The 24,080-nt window shown below is 39.4% G+C and overlaps 1 protein-coding gene across 2 annotated transcripts in view; it reads right to left on the minus strand.

Annotated features, from left to right (window-relative positions):
* GABRB2 (gamma-aminobutyric acid type A receptor subunit beta2) overlaps positions 1 to 13,708 on the minus strand; it is a 142,411-nt gene extending 128,703 nt beyond the window's left edge. For both annotated transcript variants that reach the window (XM_069868973.1, XM_069868972.1), the window contains exons 1-4: positions 13,573 to 13,708; positions 12,600 to 12,832; positions 12,377 to 12,468; positions 11,689 to 11,756 (exon numbers count right to left, since the gene is read on the minus strand). In XM_069868973.1, coding sequence (XP_069725074.1) covers positions 11,689 to 11,756; positions 12,377 to 12,468; positions 12,600 to 12,676 — 237 coding nt within the window. In that variant the 5' untranslated portion in view covers positions 12,677 to 12,832; positions 13,573 to 13,708. The remainder of the gene's footprint in view (positions 1 to 11,688; positions 11,757 to 12,376; positions 12,469 to 12,599; positions 12,833 to 13,572) is intronic.
* Positions 13,709 to 24,080: the final 10,372 nt, after the last annotated feature.

Genomic DNA, 24,080 nt, shown 5'->3' on the forward strand with positions numbered 1-24,080 from the left:
ATGATAGTTTTACCTGTCTCAAGCACTATATGCTCCATTGAAAATGTTCTTTATGATTAATTACTTAATGAGAAAATATATACACACGTTCTTTGTTCTCAAAAATATTAACTCCAGAAATAATTTGAGTTACATGTAACATGAAACACTTCCTTATAAAATAATTGTTTCCCCATGAAACTGATTAAACCAAAACTTTTTCATACACAAGAGCAGCAATTTTGATTTAAATTTCTCATTCTGAAGCTTTATTAAATAATTGCTGCCTTCATACTTACACAAAACTGTTATCTAGTCAGCATATTATTGAGGTCCCTATCTCTAAAATGTGAAATACCATATCAAAAGTTCATATATCATTGTGTTCTCAAGCACTCAATTCAATTTAAAAGTTAATCAAAATTTAATTCTATACTTAAGACTTCGCATTACCATCAAACTTACCCAAGATGATTTTATGGTTCAGGACAAAAACGTTCATTTTTATTCATTTAACTCAAAGTTAAAAAGGATGCCAGAAAGATACCTATGTAAACTGATGTCTGCCGTTTACCGAAAGGCAAAGTTTGGCCCTGGTAAGAACCACATAAGTGTCCTAATGCTGCCTCAACAATGCATTTGGTTACAGTACAGACTCAAGTCTTAGAGTAAGAAAGTACCCTCATCAGCTTTTAAACATCCTTAAATCAAACCTGCCAGCAAGGTATTCAAAATTTCTGGCCAATAAAAACTACCAAATACATCCACTCACTTGAAGAGTATTGCATGGCAACAACTTTGGAAACTACTACCCAGCCCCCATTCACACTTCACGCCTGAAGTATCATAGGACCCATCCTCTATTGCATTTCAGAACATTCAAGCACCTGCGAATCTTCTGTGAAAACAGGGCAGAAATAGCCTCAGTGGAAAAGTCAGCATCAGATTTACACATTTCAAGACTTCAAAACAAGTCTCCTGGGACTTGAGCTCACAAAAGCATTCTGCAGAGCCTGTGCACAGAGGTGGGTACTTTTAACTGCATTTTTAATGCATCTAGTTAACTAGAATTATTATGGATTTCTCTGTAAGCAGTCACTTGTGTAACAAAACAGTAGATCAATGAAAACTATATTTCTAGGCATTTACACTAACAAGAATTATTAAAGTTAGGGGTCGCTGGGCATTTTGGAAGGACAAATACCTCAGCTATAATAATAAAACTCTGACCAAAACTTGATTTGAAAGCTCTCAGCTATGCTTAACTCACTAAGCCTTTCAGAAGGCTTCTTTCAGAATTGAAAAAAAAAACCAAACAAACCCAAAACCCAAAAAAAGCCCAAACCACAAAAGTAATGTTGCAAATAATTTTTTATCTACTTAGGTTGTTACAGATTTTATCCTGAGCAACCTAAGGTGGCATATACTACAAGGCATGAACATTACATCTCTAATTCTACTATGGATGGAATTCCTAAAAGGATCTGCATTACAAAACGTCAGTGAAAAAGAGCAACAAGCCAGTGCAACGGATTGAGTGTTCGCATAAACTTTGGGAAGATGTCAAACTGATTAAAACGCTTCTTTGGTCATTTCTGGACTTAAACGTTTAGTGAAACAATGATGAATTAGTTACAAGATGCTACTTTTCATTTGTAAATATGAGATGCATAATGGTTTAATCCTATTTCCTTCTTCCCTGCATGTTATCTAAAAGAATAAATCATTTCACAATAATGAAAAAACAGCTACATTCCTAAATTATTCAATTTAGAGACTCAGCATACTGGACCTTGAAATAAATTTTGTTTTACTTAAATTTTATGACTCCTTCAGTGGACATATTGTCAAACATGTCAAACACTCCTGTGGAAGCGAACAGAGCCTATAGGGTCAGCAGTCCTTGAAAAGAGAAAACTTCCACATTGCTCTCTAACTCCTTTGGAGCTGCAAGCTCATTAACTCAAAAAGTAGGCTTTATAAAAGAAACAAATACAGATTGCACAATGAACAGTAACAACTTCTGGACTACTTGGTAATAACTGTTACGCAAATGACAACACATATGTACCCTTATGGACCTAAGGAATCGATGACCTTTTGCTACTTTCACTAAAACGATGCAATAAAGTATTAAAGTATGCTTTTTTATTTTTTTTTTTACAAAATACCTGTTGAAAGGTATATATATACAAAAAGAACTAAAGTTTGAGTAGTAATTTTACACAGTTGAACAGAAAGAATCTCTGTTCCAAGTTAATCTTAATTAAAAAACCTTAATCTGCAACAGAAACTAGGATCATATTTTCAGAAGGGCTCTGCATCCACTGCAGTGAGTAGTGTTTCAAAAGTCTTCAGTATCTTATTCAGGTACTTTATACTACATGTTCCACCAGGTAATTCTCACAGAAGAAAAAAATATCTTTAGTTCCTTGATAGCAACAGAAACTTCTGGCTACTTCACACCCCTACACAACAGAAGTTGTTGAATGAGAAACACTTGCAAAAATCTAAACCACAAGAGTCACAATTCTTGGACATCCCAAACAAATGAAAACTCCCAAACTTGCCTGGAAGATCATCTTCTCAAGTGTCTTTAGCATGACCTTTACCTAACTCTACATTTTTCTGCCCATTCTTTTCCAAGGGTCACATCTAGGACAGGACAAGTCAAAATGGCTCAAGTTGTACCAGGGGAGGTTGAGACTGTGGCTGAGTCACCACCCCTGGAGGTATTTAGAAGATGAGTAGATATGGTGCTAGGGACATGGTTTAGTGGCAGGCTTGGCAGTGCTAGGCTCACAGTTGGACTTGATGATCTCAAAAGTCTTTTCCAACCTAAACAATTCTGAGTTAAAAGAAACAGTCAGGGTATTTTGCACATTAGGGTATTTTGCACATTAGGGCCCTTTGCCCTATGTCAGTCCAAAACAACTTTTCAAGAAAATTGTATGCAATGACGCATCTCTGCAAAGGTTACATTCACAAGTTTCTGTCATTTTGATGATTTAGTTTACAAATTCCCAAATATCTGTACTGCCCTCCTCAGAATAGAGCTGTTCCAGATGAGCAGGCATGTTGTTCCTACTTAAGCTCATTCAGATAGGTTCACAGTATTTAAATCTCATGAAAAAGTAGATGAAGCCATTATACTTAAACTATGCCAAACATAAAAGTAAGTCATAGCTACTGCAATTTAAAAACATTTCCAGCAATAGGAGAAGGTAAAAGATGCATTGGCAGCCTTTTGTGCATTAATCCATGACATAAAAGTCCTCAGTTCCTAGTCCTCTGCAACTTGACTACCTCCACTCACAACCACCACAGGCTAATAAGCTGGCTAGACTAGAGGTTCACTGCACCCAGGCTATTATGCAGCAAAAGGAATGGTTGATAGGAATGGTTGGACTCGATGATCCGGTGGGTCTTTTCCAACCTGGTGTTTCTATGAAAAGAACTCAAAACTCATGACCATGAAGAGGAGACATTCAAGAGCAGCAATCAGGACACTCAGCTGAGAAGGAAAACTCTTTTTTAATCCATTTTCACAGACTTGCTTAGTTAATGGAAATGCCTAATCATTAGAGGAGAAAAGAAAGAAAAAAGTTCAGAGAGCAGGCACTGGAACAAAGACTTCCTACTTCATGCAGCTGGACTTTCTTAATATGCATTCATTAGGGCATTTTAATGTACTGCCCTTGTCCAAGGCCAAATTTCCTATATCTTTTTCTTCTTCTTGTTCAAAATTTATAGAGCTTAATATGTCTTTTTAGCACAATCACAACACATCACTGGTTTGCCTATAGGAAAATCACTGGAAATACTTTCAACTGCCATATCTAGTACAACAGCACACACCTGAAATACAAAATCCATTTCTCAGAAGGGTGTATTTTTTTCCCCCCACATAGCTAAATTCTTATTACTTGAAAACTAATAAATGAATCCCTCTGTCAGTATTTACAGAATAAAAATTAATAGGATTTAACCTCGATGGAGTATGCAAAAAGCAGCTCAAGATAGAGATAACAGTCTCCTTGTTCTTTAAGTCAGGGACACAGGAAGAGCTCAGCCCTAAAATGCTTTATCTGGCCTGTGATAACCCATATTAAATATGATCGACAAATTCTATATACAGTTGCATACACATCAGCTTCCTGAATTTTCAGTGTCTTTTTGAATTCAGAACAGAAATTTTAGTTTTGCTTGGGAAGTACTTACATACTTAATTGCAAAACTCATATAAAAAGGACACATGCAGTAGATGTGATTCCAAGTCTAGGAGAATTGATTAGCTAACTTGAAAATACTCAGCCAGACAATCTACATGCAAAGAACTTCATAAACAAAACCTATAAAGCAACAGACTGCTGCTTCACAACCTGGCCTTCAGACACGTAAGACTAACGGTAAGCGTGCCTACTACATCAATATTCCCACAAGGCTTGTGTTATGTCATTTATACATCCATCCCATGTAGCACTGCTGTCAAGAAATGTGAGCATGGTAAGAATCCCTGTAGAAGCACAGTAAGAGTAATTACAATAAAGCACAAAGGCTTCTTCTGTCCTGTTTATCTTTTTTTTGTCAACCCACAGTATGTCTACAATTTAAATGTAATTATGCACATTATTTTATTTTTAAATTACAGATTTTATCCATCCATAGCAGCCAATTTTTCAGTATTAACAACTCAAAACATTTGACTGTTTCTGAATTTCTTCACTCTAAAGACAAACAAGACAGCACCTTCCACTATGCAAGAGCCATTAAAAATATTACCTACTGGATGAGCACCAATGGATGAAGGGACTAAATCTTGCCTACCTGATTCATACAACACTTAGAGACCTACATCATTAACAACTAAAAGCCTACAAGGAACCTTGATTACTTCTCGAAAAATAGAATTATTAATACACAAGACTGTAATTCAACCATTTTGAATACTAATGGCTCTACTATAAACCTCGCAGAGGACTGCGCAGACTACAAAGATAAAAAAAGGGAGGGACCAATAATAAGGATTTAGTCATGGTGCACTGACAGACTTGAGAGTCACTAAGAAGCACAAATACAACCACTGGAACAGCTTAAACTTCTAACAAGTTTGTAGAGCACAACATAAAAATCTTTCATACTACTACATAGCTCATCTATAAAGATTTTACGAGATTTTCAGTAGAGAAGTTAGGAAATAAAGCAGCCTATAGTAGGAGCTAACAAAATACACTTCATGTTCATTCCCATGCTTCAGCGCCAAGACACTGTCCATAAAACACGTTAAAGATAAATATGTTTTTTCTTCTACAGTAGGAGCCAAATTACTTAAATAATTATAGGTGAAGGCTTTCTAAAAACAAAAAGACAATAATCACTAATTCAGTTGGACAAACCACCTCCAAGGCCATCTCTTAAAATTTCTGACAACCACCCCCTGCTCCGCTGAAGTGAAGGATCATTTCAAAAAATCACCACTACCAATCAAACAAGGATTTCCTACTGATTAAACTTTTGGAACACTGCAGCACACCAGAAGTGCTATCCATTTAACAAACCATTTATACTGACCTTAAAAAGAAACGACAGGAAAGATGTCATACTATTGAATGTAACGGATACACATCCTATATATAAACATACCTATTATTGCTTCTGAGCTAGTTTCTAAAAGTAGTTAAAAACTCACTACATTCCTGCATATATATCACACAGAAATCATTTCATACTGTGTCTACATATATTCTAGAAAAAACAACATGAAAACTTCAATCCACATGTAGTGTACCAATAGGAATACTCATTTTGGTCCCCAAGACTGAATATTTTACTTGAATATTGCACCTCTACTTGTTTTTACATACCTTAAAGCCAAGAAATGAAAATACATTAATTAGGTAGACGTAGCAAGAAGAAATGGAAATATAACCAACTACAGCTTGAAAATAAAGGTCTTGTGATGTTATCCCAGAAAACAACTGAAGGAGCAGGTGAAACTGGACTTTCAGAAAGAAATCTTCTCACTTCTAAGACATACATCACATGCTCTGCATTGACAGGGGTCTCCATTATAGACACTTCAGTGTACAGTAGTGTACAAGAACAATAATCTGGTGAAAGTCAAACTCAAACTGTGTTCTGAGAAATGTAATCCGGTATGAGAAGCATATGCATCTAAGTCACAGGGGAAATAATAAAACCAACAGTCTCTAGCAGCGGGAAGAATTCAGGAATAGGGAAGCAACATCTTCCCAATATTTCTAATACTTCCTTTTCAATGTATTTTCAGTCCTGCCCTCTCCTTAGTCTCTATGGATCATGTACAAATAGAATGGATCAACAAAAGATACTGCTGACAGGAACCATTTTCCTCACTTCTTTCTGCACCATACAGGATACTTTTTCCTGTACTATGATATTATTTCTCTTCGATTTCTCTGTACCAGGAATCTTCCAATAAGTATTTTGGTTTGGAACAGCTCCACTCTATTTCCTCACAAATTAACCCCATTTCTTTTTATATTGCAAGTGTCTCTTCTCTCTTCACACATAAAGACAACTGCTGCTACTTGAGAGGCAGGCATATAGCTCCATTGTTTTCATAATCTAAACCTGCATCTCATGAGCTTTCTTAAAGCTCCCTACTGAAAACACCTCAAGAAAACACAAGAAATTTTAAGAAAACTAATACTGGACCTCTATTACCAAAGGAACTGAAAGTCAGAGGTCTATCAGCAAATTACCGCTGTGCCTGTACTTTTTTTAGACTAAGAATATTCTGATCTATGAGTATTACACTTAGTATTTTATGCAACTTTGGCATATTATGAAAATAGAAGTGAAATAGAATATTAAAAAAAGCTTTTTTTTAGTGCTTTGAAGTTATTAGCTTCTATTGAGTAAAACTTGGCATGCACTAATAAGTAAACCTTTCCCTGATAGATGATCACAGCTCCTTTGTTTCTCCAACTCCCACTTGATAGAAGGATTATGCATTCAATCAACCCTAATGGCTCCCACTAAGACAAACCAATCCATTACATCTATTTAACTCTATGAACACATACTGAGTCCACGTGCCAGAAGCTGCACAACGATAAGCAAACACTTTAAATAAACCATTCAGATTCCTCTCTGCAGACCCTAGTGAACCACAGCATGAATAGTTATATTTAACTAAATACACAACTCATTACCTCAAAAAGTGTATATTCCCTGGGTGGAAAAAATAAAAAAACAAAACCCAAAAAAACCAAAACCCCAAACACATCCATGGAACATTTCTCTCTCTTTTCAAGACATCCTGTACTAGAAGCCCAGAATAGCCACAGACCAAGGAAGGAAAAAAAAAAAAAGAAGAGGAAAGAAAATGTTGACCTATTTAATGGGGAATAAACCAAGACACTGAAAACCACCACATGACCAACATTATCCATAGAAATCCTCAAGGTCTAGATAGATCAGATACACAACATGCTATGCAGTATCTTCGGTGGTGTCTAGGGAAGAATATTTATTTCTGTTCTTCTTAATGAACCTGTACCAATTTTTTAAAACATTTAGAAGGAACCGTTGGGAGAAAATGAGAGAAAATTAGAATGGAGAATTAGAATGGTTGCTGTGTTATTAAGGGGTCTAATCCAATAATTAACTAAGGAGATGAAAAAGTGGAAACGTGACATCCCAGCTAGCACTGGTTATTAAAAAAAAAAAAAGAAAAGAACAAGAAAAAAAAAAAAAGAAAAATTAGACTACTAAACTCTCTGGAGATACTATTCTTACAATGAGAGGTAGTGTTAAGGAAAACGAAACTAAGAAGAAAAATTCAAGTACAGTAAAAAAACAACTGCAAACTATCTTGAGAACGTTGCATTAGACTCACTGCAATACAGGTAATTTTAATTCATACCAAAACTGTTAGTCCAGGAAAACCATTTTAGTAGCTTCCAGACCTCTCCATGTTTGTTTTACATTGTTACCTGAATAAAAAAATAAACTTAAGAAAATCTACAGCATAATTAGCATAAAGCATAGACTCAACAATACTGCAAGGTCCGACTGAGAGAAATGAGTGGAATTAGCCATAATCATTATTGTACTGCATAAAATCATTACCTGATGTATATTTCTCTGCAAAATACAAAAAACCAAAAAGGGTCCAAATAGTCATATTTTTGAACAAGCACATATGCCTGAAGAGATTTTCTCATACGCATTCAGTGCATTCCCTAGAGTGAGAAAGAATTATGTTCACAAGTACTAGTACTTAGAAACCACGTTTGAAAAACAACATATAAGTCAGTTCAAGTTTCTGACCACAAAGGGTTAAAGCTTAAGAGTTTCAACTCTGCTGCATACAATAAATATTTGGAAGGCAGCTGTAAAGCCTGTTACACCAGGAGCTGGTTACCATGTTACTATGAGTTTATTAAGAATTCAAAGCAAATAATATTCTGGAACATCCTAAACACACACATCCTCCCTGTAACAGGGACTGCCTTCTCCTGTCGAACAAAGTAAAGCTGCTGTGATTTACTTCATGACCCTGGAGACAAGCCCTCTGCCTCAGAGCAGCAAAAACGCCTATGGTGGATGTGATGTGTCAAGACTGGAAGAGAAATGTAAGGAGGATAATTTTAAAGTAAGTTAACCGAAATGATCTCGAGCTAAATAACTATGATTGCTTAGCCTTCCTCCCACGGCAAAAGTTTCATCCCATTAATGTTAATGCGTGACCTCAGGCAAGGATTTTCCTTTATCTCTGGTCAGTGGTGTCTGCCACGACTACAGACAAAGCAAGAGCAAGCCCATGGCTTAGAATGTAGGTCCATAAATCCAAAAGATTCTGGGCGTCTCACATTATCTCAGAGGCTTTTGCAGCAGCTAGTGGTATTTTCTCCAAGTTTCTACCCCAAATTCTAGTGACTTTTCAAGGAAAAAGTTAAGGCCTTGTACACCAAGGATTTTATCGTCTGTTGGCATGTCTCTTCTCATTCAGCTTGGGTCTATCTGGCTATATTAGTACTCGTTACGCTATAGAGCTCATCGCAAAATTATAGCATCTTGGAACAGTTTGGGTTGGAAGGGACCTCAAAGTCCATCCAGTTCTAACCCTCCCTGACACGGGCAGGCGTATCTTCCACTGGATCAGGCTGCTCAAAGCCTCACCCAACCCGGCCTTGAACACCTCCAGGCATGGGCAGCCATGACCACTCTGGGCAACGTGGGCCAGGGCCTCAACAGCCTCACAGGAAAACACTTCTTCCTAATCTCTAATCTAAATCTCCCCTCCTTCAACTTAATATCATTGCCCCTTGTCCTATCACTGCAATCTTTCATAAAGAGCCTCTCCCCAGCTTTCCTGTAGCCCCTTTTAACTACTGGACAGTCCCTCTAAGGTCTCCCCAGAGCCTTCTCTTCTCCAGGCTGTAAAAACCCAACTACCTCATATGGGAGGTGCTTCAGCCCTCTCTGATCATGTTACATTTTTGCAGTTAAGTAGATAAAGAAAAAAATCTTGGGTTGGAATCTCTCCTGAAATTGCAAGTGAACAGGAAGTATGTAAAACGAGTGCCTGGTTTTAAGAAATGCATAGCTCCTAAGAGTAAAGAAGTCCAGAGCTTAAATGCTTTAGTGAAATAAGTGGGACAAAATCACCTATGTGTTCCCACCACTACCAGCCTGGAACTCTGCAGGTACTCTGAAAAGATTTTTCTCACAGAAATCAAACATTTCTTCATAGAAACACAATAAACCAGCTATAGAACACTAAAAATAATACTCAGCTTTATAGTTACTCCGCAAGTGTCAGATCACAGCATTATGCTGTGCTATCAGCTTTAATTATGAGTGTCTAGAAATCACTGAAATAAACAAATAATCACAAGAATCTTCACAACCTTTTCACAAGAACACATAACACTTGGCACTACTTTCCAGTTTTGAAGAGACTCAGGGATGTAACACAGGCCTAGCAGATCGCAATTCCATCAAGAAAAACCTCGTCATTCCCACACTGCTCGTGACTGTCTAAGAAATGACTCCGTACATCCATCTCCTACCCATAGTTCTTTTAATGAAAAGTAAGTGATTTAAAATACAAGGCAATTTTCTTTCTTTGTGCTTGAAGCTCATGAAGGTAGAATACTAAATTACAAGTTTAGTGAAACAAATGTGGAAGCCTATTTCAACCACTTAAAAACATTGCACAAATAACATCACTCAAGTTGAAATTATTCAGTTTTTCTGGTATCCTGAAAAAGACCAGTATCAACCTCTCCATCACGAAGACCTCACAGTTTCACCATACAACCACCAGTAATATCATCCTCAAATTAGGCCAAGGGCTATATTTTACACTATGAAAGAAACCTCCTATGCATAACACAATGAATCCAGTTTGAGAATAAATATTTGACAGTTCAACATGTCTGAGAACCCAAACAAACTACTGAGTAGTTAAACAAAATATTTCAGGATCAGAGCGATATTAACACAACAGACAAGTTTCAAAACACTATTTTCAAGTGCATCATTGCAGCTACAGCAGTATTCCTAAAATCCCATTTGCGTTTAGAAAGACATTTCCTTACTTCTTTCAGAATAACGGAAAGTTTATTTCAAACAATAAATTTCTATCACAAAACAGTATTTATTTTGTATCAGTTGCTTCTACTGTGCTTCAGTCTTTATTTTGTCCTTCTATTTTATGATTTTAGAAGCTTTCCACTTAGAGGGGGCCTACAGGAAAGATGGATACACTTAGATCTGACACTAAGAAGAAATGTTTTCGTGTGAGGGTGGTGAGGCAGTGGCACAAGTGGCCAGAACAGGGGGGGCTGCCCCATCCGTGGAGATGTTCAAGGCCAGGTAGGATGGGGCTTGGAGCACCTGATCCAGCGGGAGGGGTCCCTGCCCATGGCAGAGGGGTTAGAGCTGGGTGAGTTTTAAGGTCCCTTCCAACCCAAATCATTCCACAATTGTATGATCGTTGTATAAGCCCCAAAGACTATTAGGCCAAATTCTGTGTTCTTAGCCAAGTAAGACATAAGTTAAGATGAAAACCTTAAAAACTTAAAGCCAGACATTTCCAAATAAGAAAAGTACATGTTAGGAAAGTTTATCCTAAATCAAGACCAGTTTATTCTACGTTAAAAACCTGAGTTTCTCCAGTTTTCTCCACACTTCACGAGTCTCCCAGGTAAAGAAAAAAAGAAAAAAAAAAGAAAAAAAAAATTCCACAGAATGTCTAAGCAAACATGATGAACAAGTGCCTCATCCAAGCACACTCAGTTTGAACTACTTAGGTGACAAACATCTCGGAAAGTTAAGAACTGTAAAAAATCAATTAAAAAACTGGTAGGATCTGGATATATACAAGAGAGAAGAGATGCTTTTTTTGATTTTAAAGGGAAGAACGATGGTAAGAAAGACCAGCAAGCGCTGCCTGTAGTGCCACAGGAGCCCCACGGGGGCGGCGCGGCGCGGGGCCGCGGCCGGCAGGGGGCGCCGTTGCTCGCGGCTCGGCCGGGCAGCGCCCCGGGAGCGGTGCGGCAGGAGCCGGCCCCGCGCTCCCCCGCCTCGGAAACGAAATAAATAAATAAATAAATAAATAAATAAATAAATAAAAAATCAAAACTGGGGCGGCACGGGGCGGCGTGGGAAACGCTCCTCCTCGTCCCACCGAGCGGAGCCCGCGAATAAACTCACCATATTGACTTCCGAGACCATGTCTATACTGGCGATGTCTATGTTCATGCCGACGGCCACCGGGGGACCTGCAAACCGACAAGAACTTAACTCATTCTTAGCGGAGTTAGCCTGGAAACGACGTTTAACTAGCCAAATCAATCAATCCATCCAACGCGGGAGCGTTAGGGGACGGGGGAGGGGGCGCCGGCAGCGGCTTCGCCCCGCGCTCCCCCCGCTTTATGTAACGCGCGGCGCGCACGTGCGAGGCCCCCGAGGGGCGGGGGGCGCGGGGGGGGCCGCGGCGGCGGCTTCGGGAGCGGCGAGCACCGCGGCTCTGGGACTCCGACCCCCCCCCCCCAAAAAAAGAATAGTAATCGTAGTCACAGACGAGTCAGGCTGAACGTCGGGGAAACTTAAAAGATGGGCGAGTCGATAAGAGTAGTCAAACGAGGGGCTTCATTGCGGGTTAATGAAGTATCGGCGCGCGCACGAGATGAGGGGCCGCTCGGGGAGAGGCGAGGCGGCTTAAGGGGTCGCGTTGGAGGCGTCTCGCGCTGAGGGAATTGATTAAGGACGGGGCTTAACTTTCGATCGTGTCGGGAAAATGGCAACAGCACCCGCAACACGTTTGAAAACCACGCACGCCGAAGCCACACAACCCACAGCCCGGGTCTGGCATCCCTCTCATCCAAAACAGCTAAATTACCTCCGAAATCTGGCCTCAAGCGAATGTCATAGCCCTTCAGCAGCCTATCCACGGTCTCTTTTACCAGTGACATATTACTAGGGTCATTGACACTGAAGGAAAAAAAAAAAAAAGAATAACGCTGTATTATTTCTTATTTCTCAGCCCCGAGGTGCATACCGCTCTCGGCAGGAGCATGCAGTGCGATTCAAAGTAGAGCGAAAGAGATACCTTCCTCACTTACCTCTGTGCGCACACCACGGCGATTATTAAAGGGAATGACCAGATCCCAAAGTAACCCTTTTTCCGGACTCTCAGCATCCCTTTAGCTTTTGATATGATTTAGGGTTTCAGTGAAGAGAAGAAGAGAGCCAACTTATTCTGGCCAGTGCAGTAATTCTAATGTGAAGCGCATGCGCACGGCGTACCACAACATCAAAAGGAGCAGTGGTTGCTGCTGGAGATGGAGCAAATTTCCTTGCCAAAAAAAAAAAAAAATTAAAGGGGAAGAAGGAAATGTATTATTTAAAAAAAAAAAAAAAGAGTCATCCACAGGAGGATCGCGTATGCTTTTGTTGTCCTTTTTGTTAGTAGAGAATATAAATCACAGCAAGGAGAGAAGTTTTTTGGAGTTGCAAGGTACAGCGGCTTCGCAACCTAGTTTAAAGTGGGGGGGTGGCGGGGGCTGGACGGGCTCGGAGGAGGCAGAGGGGGAATAGGTTAAAAAGGGGAATGCACAGCGTACGGATGGTGCCAGGGGCGGGGGGGCAGCTTAACTTTTTGGTCCCTGGAAGGAAGCGCCTGGAGCGAGGCGAGGTGCGGGCGCAGGAGTGGGGGCGGGCGGAGGGGAGGAGGGGAGATGGGCGCCTACAGCATTTCTCAAGGAAGAAAAAAAAAATGATGACGAATAGTTTCTTGTAAGAGGGGATTAGGCTGTTTCCTTCCTTACTGTGCTACCAGGCGCTGTTGCTGGGGGGGGGGAAGAAGCAGCGGGGACGGAGGGGATCGCCGGCTCCCACGGGTCATTTGCTGATAACCCCGCTCCCCCCGGCGCATCCTCCGCGTCCCGACCCGGGTGTGACCCGGGGATGCGAGTTCCTCAGGTAGAGCTAAGCCTGGCCACGGGGCTGGGGGAAGGGGAAGAAAAACGCACCCCCGAAAGGCAGCTGAGCCTTAGCGAGCATCCAGAGCCGATGCGCGTTCGCGAGCCCGCTTACCTTCGTGGGTAAAACAGCCGAGCTCCTCAAACGCAACGTGTGATCCAATTAATGCCTCGGAAGAAACCGGAGACGAGCGGCAAGCTGATTTGGGGATGCTTTGAGTGACATTTAAATCCTGAGCAGGAAAAAAAAAAGAGAGGAGAAAAAAAGAAAAAACAACCAAAAAAAACCAAAACCGAAAAAAACCCCAACAAACACCGGAGTTAAATTATTCCTCTCAAATCTGCTTTGTGCTCGTAGCTGCTTTTACACCTCCTTCTCCCGCCCAGAGCCGCTCGGCCCCGCGGATCTGTGCTGCTTCACCGAGCGGATCCGGGCGTGCACGCGTCCTCGGTCGGCCCGGGGCTGGATCGGCAGCGCTCGGGGCGTCAATTAACAAAAGAAATATTTAACGAGCTGCAGGAGGCGGGAGGAGGAGGGGGGAGGGCGTCGCGCAGCGAGCCGCGCAGGGTCCCGCACGCCCGGAGCGCAGCGCCCCGCAGCCGCCTCGGCCCGGGGGCTCCAGCCTCTCCCGCGGAGGGGAGCGCCGAGCGGCTGCGGGAGAAACGAGCAGCGAAGCCGTGGAGCAGCTCGGCCGCCCCCGGCAGCGAGCAGCCATTTAATAGGAACCGGCGGCTACCTTGGCTGGAGCGCTGGGGAGTCCCGCAGCATCCACCTGCCTGCCCGGAGCGCTCCCGCTCCTCCGCGCCCCCCACCCCCCCGCGCTGGGGGAGCCAAATCCTTACCCTCTCCCCGCTCTGGCAGTGCCTTAAAGCACCACCTTGTGCCTCTGACATCTAGCGTATGTTGGGGTTTTACCTGTAGAAAAACACAAAAGGATTTTCTTGGGGAGGGGGGGAGGGAATTCACCAAGACATATTCTCACCACCATCTCTCATTTGTGACAATCGCAATTACACAGAGGGAGAAAACACTTTTCAAGATGAAACAGACAAGATCACTTGTGTTTGATAAATATAAAACGTCTCATTTGTGTTTTCAAAAGAAAAAAAAACTCAAGTGCCTAAGTTAAAGAATGCTTAAGCATTTGTTAAAACGATGAACTCCCCCTCCCTCCCCATTTTCCAGCTTTCTGTTCCACGGCTGCTGTTACAGAGCCGCTCTCCCTGTTCACCAGTGGAGGTTTCTGTTCTCACACAGCTCATCTGCTTCACTGCCAAACCTCTTGAAATAGAGCTCTGAAAGGAAGATGGTGGATGCTCTGTGCAGTGAATCATTTCACTTCAGGTGTATAATAGGCATTTTTTTTTCTTCTGCAATCATATGATAAGAATAGGAGGTCTCGAGGTAAAACACTTCAATCGTGCACTGTGAAACTCACCTGCAAGTGCTAACTTGGGACTCCATCTGACACTCCTGATTTCTGAGCTGTTTGAGTCTCTGCTGCTAATTATCATTATATTACAGAAACATTTCATTCATTCATCTTGTCTGAATATAAACCAGATATCACAAACCTGAGGCTGAAGGTGGGTAGTTATCTAGTGCTGGACTAAGGAATTTTTCATTTACATATCAACATAAAAATCAGAGGCAGGAAAGCACTGTATTTCCATGGGAATATCAGAATGGTACACCCAAAGAATTCAAGCTATGCCAGTATAGCTAACATTTGTTCTCTGAGCTGGTGTATAATCAGGGAATACTCGTTCTGGGCCAAGAGTACCAGTGTGCCATGTGTAGTGAAACCTGCTCTCAGTCTGGCTGTTCCAGCAAAAGCAAATGAAACATGTCTTAAACCAATTCAATACATATGGATATCATGGCGCATTGTGTGTGGAAAATTAATGTATATCATTGGGCTTAGGAAATGTAAAGGCTCTATTGAGCTGTGCTTGGGATGATCAGCATAACTCATTGTTTTTTCTAGCTGTAAAGGCACCATTGTTTAAATGGATCTATATCAGTAACAGATCATTACTGCCCTCCCAGGCTCTATGTGCTTAAACAAGTCTATGTGATAAGGTTATCATCATGGAATCATAGGATAGTTTGGATTGGAAGGGACCTTAAAGGTCATCTAGTTCAACCCCCCTGCCATGGACAAGGACATCCCACTAGACCAGGGTGGCTAAAGCCCTATCCAGGCTGGCCTTGAAGACCTCCCAAGTCATCATTCTATATTGACATAAAGTCATGCAATAGTACTTTTGCAAATAGTTTCATGTTTTGCTATGCACTTTTGGCAGTACCAGTTTTTACCTGACCACAGGGTCCTCTGTCATTCAAAATTTCTCAGCACCTTCAAAATCTCCCATTTATTTTAAGCAGCTTGTCAAAGAAATCATTCCCCTGTTTTTGTCACTTGTGCTTCTGTGTTTGATTGAAAAAGAAAGGAAATAACTGGTGTGAACACCAGTATTGGCAAGAGGCAGAACTGTTCATGTGATGTGTTTAAGGATTGCTAAGATTTTGGGTGTGTAACAATGGGGAAACAACCTGTTTCCCAGATGGATATGATGTTTCTAGCACTAGAAGTATCTCAGTCAAATTACAAATACTATAATCTTCAGAGAAGCCAGCAAAGATGGTTGTATTTTAAATGGCAATTTCAGATTATTTTGCATCTTAGCTTTAAAGTTTGAGGAGAGGAAAAGTAACCCCCAAAACTGAAATACCTGAAATTAATGACCCATAATCCCTGCTGACCAGCATGTGACACTGTACAAGAAATGGGCTATACGCAACGTCATACTTTTCTTGTCTTGTCAGCCCTTGACTGTAGCACTATATTCCTGTCACCACAAGCAATATACCAGGCCATGTACCGAGAACTGTTCTGAAGTGGTTTTAAAATGGTCTGCTGTAAATGTAAAGATTATGCAAAATAAGCTTTCAGATGGAGTACAGATTTCAAGACAGGATCTCAAGTGATCCAATCACTCAAGTCAACAGAGACAGAAGAGATGCTGATTTATGCTGGACTGAGAACAAAACAGTCCTATATCACAAGCAATGTGCGTAACAAGGGCAAACCCCCACTTTAAAGAAAAAAAAAAGTTTTCACTGCACCTCAATAGACTGGTATGGATACAGTCTATGAATGTGATGTTTCTTGAGTGTTCGAGCACTTGTATAAGATGCAGTAGTGTTAGAAACACTCAGATGAGGGCCGTTTCTATGTATCGGGTAAGATTTTATTCTCTAATTTACAGACTGCTAGTAATAATTAAGTTTGATACATGATTTCCATTTCCAACCCCTATAAGGCTATAAATTCATGTAAAATAAAACCAAATTTCCTGGAAAAAGTTTCAATATACTTTATCTTGGTTTCACTTGTCGTTGTACGTCTTCAGATCTAGTGTGTAACAGTTCACACACCATACACCATCCCATAAGCCATCATTCTGCCAGCATAAAAATCCCTGTTAGATCACATATACATAAAATTATTCATGCAGGACCTTGATTCTGCTTTTCATTGGCAATGGAATTCACTTTTGCGTAGTGACAACAATCTGGGATTTACAGGTGCGTATTAGCTTCAACTACTGCTTATCTAAAAGAATCTAAAGTGGTAAAACTATCAAAAACAATAGTGTATGATCTAACAGTTATACTGTTCTTGGTCCTTAAAAAAAAAATGATCAGTATTGTACTGAAACTGATTCTGATAGGTTGCTTAGTAAACAAGCACCACTTGGTGGGGGCATGAATTCCACTTAATTGCAAGAGAAGAGCAAACGGGAGGGGCAAGTAATAGACTCTTGGTTTACATCCTTATGTAGGACTTCATTTGCCAGAGCTCACATTTGTTCATTATGTAACTGCCTGCATGGCATCCCCACAGTGTGAAAGACAATAGATAAGAATTTACCCCAGATCATGACCTAGATTGTACTTCATGAGTCAAAGACCTGCCTTAACAACAACAACAAAAAAAATCTTTTGTGTAGGCTGGGATCAACAGATCTTAGGCATATATTGAGGAAAGTCAATGCGAGAATTTGAGAATGCGAAATTGAATTACAGATTAAAAAAAAGTAGAAGTAAAAGGTTGTGCAAGACATCCACAAATGCTTTGATTGCAGACAATTGTTAGCAGCTCAATGGAGACTGGAGTGAAATACAAAATGTCTGGCACCTAGAATTATGATGGAATGAAGTCTACAGTCCTCTTATCAAATCATGAAAGCACCACAAAAAGCTCTATTTCCTTCAAAGTTGTGGAATAAATTATCTTAAAAGCTATATACATAACAATTCTTGAATTCCTCAGTTTTATCTACATTGGCACTTAGATAGCTAGGAAATATCTACAGTATTTGCATCCTTTGACAGGAAGGCAGGACAGGGCACAATGAGTGCTTGCTTCGGGTGAGGATAGTAAAACACTTAAAAGCACAAAATGTACACCAAGATTATGTCACTCTGTGTCTAAATCTCCTCCGTGCTGTTTGTGTAAGATTCAGCACTGAAAGCAGATTGCAGAAACCTGTTATTAAATTAATGGAGTGGTATTTGTCTGCATCAATTGATTGCAGGATTTGGTCTTCCTTTCTAAGCTCTCTTGGACAGAGAGCTGGTTTCCTAAATTTTTTGTATCGGGTCATACATTCCACACTGCTGCTATAAACAATATCTGAGGGTTCTAAAACTGTTAGGTTGAAAACTTTAGATGAAAAACTTAAATTGTTTTATTTTTAAAGCTATTTAACTTCAAACATCAGTCTTGGGTCTGGTATAACTGCACCCAAGTTTGAAGACTAAACTACTTAGTCTGAGCAGAATTTTTCCTGGCTGGAAGGACCTTACTACTTCAGAAAATTCCTCACTATTATCACTACCATGACCAGGCTGAAGGGACAACAGCAGGGCAAAAATGAAGTAGCAACCAAGACAGAAAAATGGAATAAGTAAATTAACAGGACATGTGAAGAGGCACTAAAGGGGGAAAAAAGGAAGAATAGTGGAGACAAGTATTACTTATGCCATAGCACAATGAAAGACAAAGAGAAGAGAGCCATTGATTTAACAGGGACTAAAAAACCCCGCTGCTCATTTAAACTGACGTGTAAAACATGAAACTATCTCAGAAATAACAATTCCTACATCAATTCTTTATTCTCTAGATAAAGGGAGATTACTGAAAAGTGATCATTGAGACTCCTGACCTCTGTGATACCAGCTATCAAACATGTTTTGAACCAGGTGAAATATTTCGAGACTTAATATTTATTTCTTCCTGTAAATAAGAAAAGATACTTTTAATCTAACTTACCATTCGTAGTTATAAAGTATATTGTCACATGAGCAATATATTAATAAAAGTAAGCAAACCCAAAGAAACCAACTGTGATCAGCATACAATAGCCAAAGCATAAGACAATTTTGTTCTAAGAAAGCAAAGAACTTTACACATTCATTGCAAAAGATACTGTTATTATGCAATGCACTTTCTGACTCACACAAGTTCCTTGTATCTTCTGGTAAACCATCATCCAGGTTAAAAACTGAGTAATAGAGAAACTTCAAGGAGACATACTATCAATAAATATAAGCAATACTCGAGCTGCTCTTCAAGCAGACTTTTTTCAGTAAGAACCAGGAGAATACAAGTTTGCATCTTACTGTAAAATAGATTACAGCTGTCCTTTTATTTGTGTGCCAGCAAAGGAGATGAAACTGCTTCTGCAAACTTATAGTACTATTACTTCAAGCTTTCCTGGAGAACGAATGAAGAACAGGCCATGCTCCTCAGTCTTTCACCTTCTTGCACACCATGCCTACCCCGCATATGCTTGAGTTAGTATTCCTGTTCTCTCTTTGCTATCCTATAACTACTCCTAGTTAAAGAGTCCCACAGTGCTGCAGTAAGCATAAATATATGGTTGGTAACATATTTTGCCCCCGACTGATGCTTTCTAACTTCGTGTATGCAGGCCAAACATTTCACAGACTCAAAACTTGCCTTACATGTGATCTGCATCTATTTACAGACACTAGAAGGAAGAAGTTTCACAGACAGATGTTTCTGTTCAGCAGCAATTACTAAGACTGAATGGAATAATTTTGCTGACTTGAGTGTTTTTATACAGCTGCATTACACTCCACAGAAAGGGTATTCTTACTTAAACAGTGTACCATGCAAATGGACTGAAGACCAGTCAAAATGCCCCGTAAATGCAAAAACGTGGTTTCTACTAATCACAGAGAGCACTTGAAAAAGCAACTTACCCTTCATGGTTATATACACATCAAAGCACCTCTAGTAGTAGTGAAAAAATAGGTAGGACCAGATGAGTGAATGAACACAGAAGTAACATTTGAAAACAGAAAATAAAATTAACCTACGGAGTATGCAGGTGCTGCAAATCAGTCCTGGAGAAATTATAATAATTGGGAAAACAATTCAGTATGCCAGGATAGGAAAAAACAAAACAAAACCAATCCTAGAATAAGGCCTCTCAAGAAGCTATATGCAGAACAAAACTTAGTAATACTGTCAATATTAACCACTTTGCATCCAAGGATCTCTCTGAAATACCGCAGTGTTTTGGTGGATAGTTATCCTTCATTCTTTCCTCTCACACCATTTTGTGTTCATACTTGGGAATTTACAAACAGCAGTGATCTGGAAGAGATCTCATTCATGCAAATAAGTAAGTTTCTACCATATTATTATGCCAATTTCACAGATGAGGTATGTGAAACGCACACTGGCTAAGCACCCAAGCCAACTCCTGCTGAAATTAGTGGCAGAAATCCACATTCAGCTCAAGAACAGCAACAGCAAAAGCCATCTTACAAAGCATTAAATGGTAGAAAACTGGAAGGGTGCCCAAGAATCATGATTGTCCAATAACTTCTTACCAATATGGCCTGTACCACATTTCCAGAGAAATTAAAAAGAAATACTTGGTAATTTTGATCTAATGAAGTACTAGATGGAAATGAAAACATCCTTAAGTTCTTACATTTTTGGAAGATAGAGCTTCCAAAAGAGAGGATGTGTCTAACTGTAGAGATGTCTAAGTCTGGTACAAGTATGCTCAGTCCTCGAGAAGTGGTAGGGGGGGCTCAGAGAGAGGCTGCAGCAATTGTAAATTCCTATTCTGAGTTTGATTTAGGTGACCTCCTCCCTCATCTGTACAGACAGATCAAATCTATCCCCCATGTGCTAGCACAGGGTCACTTGAACAACTAGTATTACTGATCACTCTTCCAGTTCAGTGAAATCTTAAACAAGGGGATAAAAATGTCTTCAGAGCTGCTTTGAAACAGACCAAGAGTCTGTCACTAGAAGCAGAAGAACAGTTCAGGGTAGTAATACTAATAATAGTATTAACTTTGTAAATTTTTTTGCACAGGTGAAAAAAGCAGCTGAGTAATACCCATATTTGATGTTGTTATACAGCAAATTCAAACTACTGCTCTGTGTCTTATGTCTTAAAATGTCAATTTTGAATATATCATGCTAGTGTAAATCAGAATTAACACTATAAATGTTAAATCATTAAAAAAAACCCAACCACAGAGTTTAAAGTACAACCTTCTCCGTAGAGTAAAATAATCACACATCTTCAGTGATGTATTTAGCTTAACTTTGGTTACACATAGCTGTTTAGCTCACTATGAAAAAATTAAGTATGCTTTGTGTAACTTCCACGACAAAGCTTGATAAGGCTAACTGCATACGTTAACAACTCCTATGTCCATCATGCCTCAAAGTTCAAGTTCAAAAAGAGCTGGATCTGTCTTTCCATATCTTTTACTTTCTCCAGTTATATGCTATAAATATAGTTAATTTGCATCACCATAAGGCATCAAGGGTCATTTGAACACGTCAAGAAATTAAGAGATAAATACTTTCTTCTCTAGTTTCTTGAAGTTTAAGTCCCAGTTAAATGTTTTCTGGTTTGAGCTTAACCCAACGTCTTCCCAGCATTAGTCCCTATTATGACCTTTCACACTAAGTAAAAGGAACAGTTGACATGGTCACAGCTATGGATAAGTGTTCCCTTTTCAGGGCAAGGCCGATGGATGTTTCTGTCATTCACTTTCTGTTTTTTTCTTCTGAACCCTTCACTTTTCTGATGATGATGTATGAGTCCATAGCCCCAGAGGGGAACATGCCAGATGTACAGGAGATTTGTCCATTACTGCCACATATAGTTCTGCATGTATGATCTCCTTTTTTTTTTTTTAAGATCGCTGCAATGTTAAAATTCATTATAATTCTAATTCATATTGCCTCTAGAATCAAAGTGATTCTTTCAGCATTTCTTCACTCCAGATTTTGTTTTGAGAAAAAAAAAAACCAACTACCTTCTATTTCCTCCTCCAATTTCATCACCTTCAAACATTTTCAGAAGTTTATTTGCAAGAACAAACTTATCTCTTCCAAGGAATGCAGGCACTCCAGTGTCAGTGTTTTGAACATCCTCATTACTAACCCTGCTTTTCTTTTAAGAAATTAATCTTTAAATCCTCGTTCCTCCAACCCATGCCAGAACAGAAAAATGGTGACTGGTGTAACAAATCCTTTCAAAATAAATGCATTAGTACAATAAATAAGTCACAAAACCTGCAAACATGAGAAGATTTAAGGTAAGCTTCACAGGGTTTGGGAGAAAGTTTGTGTTTGTAAAACATGACGAGATAAATATTTTCATCCAATGACAAAAGACATAAATACATAAACATGTCTCTGAAGATAAACAGGATGCTTGTATAGGAATTTACGAACATGTAGTGTGGTTACGTTTTATGTATATGGTTGGACATGCATATATCATGTATCCTGAAAAGAAAAATGCACATTACAAGACAAAAGTTGTTGTATACATACCACCTGTGGCTTTGCATTACCTTGATGATAATGATTCTGTTGATGACTAAATCCATCCAGGACAGCACTACAATATTTTGAAGGTCACAGCAATTTCTATTGCCTTTTCACACTGCACTAAGTGTATGGTTCAAAATCGACGTGTCATGAGAAGTCTGTCATTTCTCAAATACTTCTGCATTTTTTTTCCTCTACTGGATAGGCACTGGACCAATAATGAAACTTCTGGCTCTGTGTACCTGAGGGATAACTCTTATTCTAAGGTGGTTGTTCTTGGACTAATTCAGACAGATTTTGTTGTATATGTAGGTCATATGTCAGAATGCAGATAGGTTCACACACTGCAGCACGATGCAAGTTGTAGAATACTCTTCCAGTTCAGAGTGTTTGCTGATCTTCAGAGACATTAGGGCAATCTGTAACAAAGTGTGTTAGGACAATTATTATACCAAATATAAATGAGTTGGATGTCACATCATAGCGTAAATTGGTAAGACAGTTTTGAAAGTAATAAACAATTGCATCTTGGAGTGGCTTATTCTGAAGCATACAAGAGAATAGGCTATTCTTGACTTTGCCTTGAGTAACTTTCTGAATTAATTCCTGAAAATAAGTATGATTGAACTGCTAAAGAAAAAAATAACATAATTAAACTTGACGTGTTTTGTAAGATCAGACCAAGTGGTAGTTCACAACACTAAAATTCAGGATCCAGATGCTTTCTAAATTATCAGGCTATAGCAATGTGGAAGACAATGAAGTAAAAAGAATAGAAACTAAAATCCATAGGAAATGAGAACACCATCCTGTTAGACAATCAGTCAAGAGATCTGAAAACTCTTGTGTACCAAAATAACAAAAATGAAGTGGTTTAAATGTAAAGGTTGTAGGCCTTCAAGCCACTTTTTCCAAGTGGCACTCAAATTATGGCAGCAAGTAAGGTTCTAACTAATGGCTGTCTAGGAGATTAGAATTCCAATGTGATTGCCAAAAATAAGAACAAAATAGGGTATATAACAAACTTTGGAAGCTTAACAGAATGCACGTGGGATGTCAGTACCCCCAGAGATCTTGCAGTTAGACAATCTTTTTTATAACAGTTCTTCAGGCATAGCGAATACAATATATACAGAAGTGAAATAGAAAGCAGCTTTTGAAGCATTCCCAAAGACAGAGTTATCAAAAAGTATAAGAGCAGTGGATGAAAGCAGAGGAGAAATCAAACTGTTATAAAAATTGCATGACTATCCAAGAGTTTTGAAAGAACTGACGTATGCAGTAACAAGTACTATCAGACAATCTGTGAAACTCATTTAATTACATTCTGATGTGGATACAACAGCCTAAGTTTCGGAAGAAATGAATTTCTCTAACTTTTTAGAGTTCTGGGAAAACTAGTAGATAATATTTGTAGAACTCTCAAAAATAAGAATGTCTTTTCAGGTTAAGTCTGAACCGACACCTATACAGTCTACTATATGGATTTTAATTAAGGACTAATAATAAATTACTGTGAGGTATGCTAACATGGTAGTAAAATTTTATGCCAGGATTACCAAGATAAAGAAAAAATAATATATATTAACACTTCAAATTATCTCCCTCAATCAGATGAAGTGTCTGTGAAAGGCTGAAACTTTCTCAAGAATAAATGGCTACTCAAAAGTAGAAAGGCAAATACCTATTGCCCTCTTTCCTGCTATGAATTCCA

The sequence above is a fragment of the Phaenicophaeus curvirostris genome, chromosome 15 (genome assembly GCF_032191515.1).
Source record: "Phaenicophaeus curvirostris isolate KB17595 chromosome 15, BPBGC_Pcur_1.0, whole genome shotgun sequence".
NCBI classification, from domain to species: domain Eukaryota; kingdom Metazoa; phylum Chordata; class Aves; order Cuculiformes; family Cuculidae; genus Phaenicophaeus; species Phaenicophaeus curvirostris.